The sequence below is a fragment of the Sinocyclocheilus grahami genome, unplaced genomic scaffold, assembly GCF_001515645.1.
Source record: "Sinocyclocheilus grahami isolate Dianchi unplaced genomic scaffold, SAMN03320097.WGS_v1.1 scaffold6214.1, whole genome shotgun sequence".
Lineage (NCBI taxonomy): Eukaryota > Metazoa > Chordata > Actinopteri > Cypriniformes > Cyprinidae > Sinocyclocheilus > Sinocyclocheilus grahami.
This window is the reverse complement of record NW_015510695.1, coordinates 22556-28045: the sequence shown is the minus strand read 5'-3', so window position 1 is coordinate 28045 and position 5490 is coordinate 22556. Positions and strand designations below refer to the sequence as shown.

At 35.1% G+C, this 5490-nt stretch overlaps 1 protein-coding gene across 1 annotated transcript in view; it reads left to right on the top strand.

Moving 5' to 3' along the window:
* Positions 1–1455: 1455 nt before the first annotated feature.
* The window catches only part of LOC107577494 (uncharacterized), a gene marked incomplete at its 3' end in the record, with an annotated part of 5486 nt that continues 1451 nt past the window's right edge, over positions 1456–5490 (top strand). The window contains exons 1-3 of the mRNA XM_016263562.1: positions 1456–1690; positions 2037–2345; positions 4971–5222. Coding sequence (XP_016119048.1) covers positions 1630–1690; positions 2037–2345; positions 4971–5222 — 622 coding nt within the window. The remainder of the gene's footprint in view (positions 1691–2036; positions 2346–4970; positions 5223–5490) is intronic.

The window sequence follows — 5490 nt, the reverse complement described above, 5'->3', positions numbered from 1 at the left end:
GTAACAGAATTTGCTGCTGTATTTGGTTTCAGGAATTTGGTTTCTTTTCTGAGTGATCTTCAGTATCTATTAGGAAGTCAATGCAGCAGCAGTGATTTTGAGTTCTGTTTCTTTTTAAGTTTTTAATTCATGACAATGGCAATAAATCACAGACTCAGAATTCTTCTTTGTCTTCTAACCTTCAAAACAGGTAAAACACATGTTCATTAAAATATGTAATATTATATAATATGTATGTAACAAGAAATGCAACAAAACAACCATATATTATTTTCTTTTCATATGTGGTCTGCATTAAAACTAATATTAATAACAAAAATGTGAGACAATCAGTTTGAAACAGAGTACATAGTATAAGTCTGAAGGAGAATCTTTCCTACCTATTGTTTATTTGTGTAAGCAGAGACAAATAGCTCCAGGTATGTGCATTATAGCATTACATTTTTATTATGCTAATAGCATAATAAAACTACTGGTGAATTCACTTGGCCTCTAGTACACATTTTTCCGAAATGGGCATTTTTCTCTCTCCTCAGGGTTCAGTGCTGAGATCTCTGTGGTTGTGCAAACAGGAAATTCTGTTCAACTGCATATACAGACACAAGAACTACCAGAGTTTGATGATTTATCCTGGAAAAATGATAAATCAGAGATTATAGTTAGATATACAAGTGAAACTAAAAGAGTAAAACTTTACTCTTCCTACAAGGACAGAGTGGATTTCAATGATACAACCTTCTCTCTGACACTGAAGAACATGCAGAAGACAGACAGTGGACTCTACACAGCAAGAGCAAGTGGAGACTCAGACAACAATATTGTTACATACAGAGTATCTGTCATAGGTGAGTGTAATTTTGTTTGCTGTGTTCAGGCTCGCCATAGACTTTCTCATTGTTTTATATATATATGAGTGCTTGTGCGGACAGACAACAGTAAATAGACAGACACATACACAGAGCGCTACTGAAGAGCAGAAGCTGGTTTGCACCCGGCCGGATGTGCTTTTATGCTTTCTGGTGCTTACGTCACCCTGCCCGTGATGTCTCGCTGCTCCATTGGACGGATTTGACACGTGCTTCAGAACGCGGTCACGCAAGGGCGTTCCCAAAGCGACTCGACGCAGCTCGAGTTCCTGAAGGGGAATGACAGTTTTCATTTTTTGGGTGAACTATCCCTTTAAGTATGCAGATCCTTACATATTGTATATTGCCATACTATCACTTGTGTAGTTTTTGTTTTCACCTAAATCAAATGTTATGAGGATATTCCCATTTCTGATCAACTTTTGCTTTATTAGTGCAATAGTAAATTCACACATACTGCAGAGTAGGAGTAGGAAGTGTTTTTGCTGGAGTCTCAACTGACTCCATACTGCTCATGTTTCTATCACAGACCAAGCTGAGCTAAAACTCTTTCATGAGACATTTCACTATTTTTAAACAACTTTGCAGTTTCCTCAGTTTCCTCTTTTTTTAGCTTACATGCATCTTGACGCCAGTAACAGAATTTGCTGCTGTATTTGGTTTCAGGAATTTGGTTTCTTTTCTGAGTGATCTTCAGTATCTATTAGGAAGTCAATGCAGCAGCAGTGATTTTGAGTTCTGTTTCTTTTTAAGTTTTTAATTCATGACAATGGCAATAAATCACAGACTCAGAATTCTTCTTTGTCTTCTAACCTTCAAAACAGGTAAAACACATGTTCATTAAAATATGTAATATTATATAATATGTATGTAACAAGAAATGCAACAAAACAACCATATATTATTTTCTTTTCATATGCTGTCTGCATTAAAACTATTATTAATAACAAAAATGTGAGACAATCAGTTTGAAACAGAGTACATAGTATAAGTCTGAAGGACAATCTTTCCTTCCTATTGTTTATTTGTGTAAGCAGAGACAAATAGCTCCAGGTATGTGCATTATAGCATTACATTTTTATTATGCTAATAGCATAATAAAACTACTGGTGAATTCACTTGGCCTCTAGTACACATTTTTCCGAAATGGGCATTTTTCTCTCTCCTCAGGGTTCAGTGCTGAGATCTCTGTGGTTGTGCAAACAGGAAATTCTGTTCAACTGCATATACAGACACAAGAACTACCAGAGTTTGATGATTTATCCTGGAAAAATGATAAATCAGAGATTATAGTTAGATATACAAGTGAAACTAAAAGAGTAAGACTTCACTCTTCCTACAAGGACAGAGTGGATTTCAATGATACAACCTTCTCTCTGACACTGAAGAACATGCAGAAGACAGACAGTGGACTCTACACAGCAAGAGCAAGTGGAGACTCAGACAACAATATTGTTACATACAGAGTATCTGTCATAGGTGAGTGTAATTTTGTTTGCTGTGTTCAGGTCAAAAGACATTCTGTGCAATGCTATAAAGGATAGGTAGTCAAATAAAATGTTTATGTATTTAAAAAGAAGATACAATTGTTAATTATATATAAATGTGTTTTTTTTGTCATAAATTTATGTGCAAAGTTTTAGTCACGCACAGTCATGATGTACATTCCATAAACAGCTAGGATATTGGAATATGATATCCTACAATAGTGTCAGAATATATTATTTTCCATTCTAAACACAAGGTTGCTTCTTTTATAGTTGATTATTGGATGTATCTTTGTGTAAAAAAAAAAGCCCCCTCCTGAAGCTTATGTTTCCTTTTATCTTTTTCTTATGATTGAATAAAAAGTTAAATATTTTCTTTTTGTTTGGAGGTGTGTTATTGGGGCTGGAGACAAGAGGTCCCTGTGCTTTCTCTCTCCAAAAATGTTACTGCTAGGTCCATTACCTCTAGACTAAAAGGGCTAGCATGTAACACAAGTAACTTAAAATTAAGCATGAAAATCTGAAGTAGAAAAACAAATTTTTTTTTTTTTTGTAAAACGTTCTCCAATAATCTATATTTACAACTCAGTGAGGGATTAAAAAAAAACACTTTCTCGATGCATTTCATTAGGCTAAAGACCAGAGACGAGAGAAAACGGGAGATAATCGACCCATCACAGTCTACTGCACATTAGGACAACACCAAAAACCTACAATCCCCCTGGAATAGACCATACAGTTTATTCAGTGGTGTACAAACAACCAAAGAAGAAACCATCCGCCATTTCACCCGATGACACTTAAAATGAAACTGGCTATTTGTCATACATGGGGAAGTTGTCACAAGACTTGATCTCAAAATGGCATCCATTGTTACATGCCCCATGTTTTGTATTTCTTGTGCTTTACTTTACCGCTGTACTTTATATTGACTTTTAAATTGCATTTTGCCCCATTCTGTTCTTGTTTCCTGTTTCTTGTGTCATGTTTGTAGTTCCTTTGCAGTAGTCGCCATCATGTTACAGACTCTTACTATTCTTTGCCATATCTCTATATGGTTAAAAAAAAGGTATGCCGTTCTGCTATTCAGCCAACGTTGTTGTATTCTCTAGCATTGGTTTAATATATTGCTTTCAAACATCCACAACCAAACTGTCTTAATATTTTTGTGTGAATTCTGAATTTTTTTGTGTGAATTCTGAATTTGATATTGTTACACAGAACATATAACTTCTAAAAAAAAAAAAGAACCCCAAAGTGAGCAATATTAACAGAAATGAAAAAGAGTGTGACAACTAACCCCACATGAAAATGAGCAAATAGGTATAATATTGACCTCACCTCTCATGTTATATTTAACATGTATGCATTTGAATTCTAACATATCCAGTACAAACATGACTTATACCGCAAGTATTACTTGTAGAGTTGCCAAATTACAAGTTTTTTCAGTCCATTTTGACTGAAAACCACTAGATGGTGACATTTAATCTTATTTCTGACCATTTGTTTCTCGTCCAGTGAAACATTTATTTATTTTTAATCGTAATTAAATTAAGCTTTTGTTGATTCTTGGTTTAGTCTTGAGATATCTTTACCTGAGAAAACACTGATGAAGCTTACTGAGACCCGCACATCATGCAGACAAAAAAATACATTTATCCACAAATTAAGAATTAATTCCCACAAAGTAAGAATTTGTTCCCTTGTTTTTGAAACGAATTTCCTTCATTTTAGATAATCATGGCCACAAATTAAGAATTTGTACACTAATTTGTTCCCTTGCTTTTATAATGTTCATCTGTTCCCTTGTTTTGATTGAATTAAAACAAGGGAACAAATAAATGTAATATGACCAATCATAAATCATGACTTACAGTACAAACTAAAAGAGGTTTAACAACTTTGGGGGGACCAGTCATGAGTCAGGAACTGAAAGCAGGAAGTCAGATTTCTGTACGCAGCCATATTTTAGACAACAGTGCAACCCTATGCCCAAAATAGCATCATACAACCTCACTGATATGTCTGGCATTTCACAGCAGCTCTTAGACTGTCACCTAATGGGGACCTCTTCATCATCTCCCACACTCTCACAAACATCTGTCACTGGAGTGGTACATATTAGTACTTAAAATGTACATATTAGAACCTAAAAGTGTACCTTTTGAAAGGGTACCGCCACAGTGACAGCTTTTGTACCTTTATTTCAGAGAGTGAGTGCAGGGGTCCAACTGTTTTGTGTAATGCGAAAATATTTAGGTTTGAATGAACACTAAGTGGAAACTATACAGAGATTCTTCCGCTTTTATGAAGCTGAAGTCACATTACTTAACATATTTAACTTCCTTCATTGTTACATGCACAGAATCATTGTTTGTTCGCAGGTTTTTGTTTGATGTGATGACATTTAGGCTGCTCCTGTCATTTGTTCTTCTTACATACAACAAAGGTACAAAATCCTGTCATTTTACTATGATAAATATTTAATTAATGGTGACAATCACTAAAGTGAAGTGAGTTTTATTCTCTCTTAAATGTAATTTTTAATTCTTAATGTTTAGTTTACTCAATCTGTGTATGTGACCTTAAACATTTTAATGCATGTGTGTTTCAGATGCAGTGGAAGCTCCAGTCCTGATTGTCAACTCAAACTGGTCCAGTCCTGAACCCTGTTACTTTACATGTAACAGAAGTAACATTACCGTCAGCTTAGTTGCAGCTGTTCTCAAGAAGACCTCAAGATCCTCTGATAATCACACTCTAAGACTGAGCTGCAGTGGTGACTCCATCATATGTAACCCCAGTGAGCCAGTGAGCTGGAAGACTGACACAGAGAAGGTTAATAAACTCTGCACTGTTAATCGAAGTACATAATGTAGACCTGTAAACCTGTAAATACACTCACAGATGAAGAAACAGAAAATAAATAAGAGAAAGTAAGTAAACACTGGACTGAGAATGAGTAAACACTGGGAAAGCTGATAATTTTTTGTCAGACCTCTGCATCTCTTCTGCCTATTGATAAAGTTTGTTGTTAGTGGTCTGTTTCTGTTTCTACAAGAAGTTGATTCTGAGAATCTACGTGCCTTTTTGTTTTACCTTTCCTGAATATTTCTAAACTCATAACATTCTAA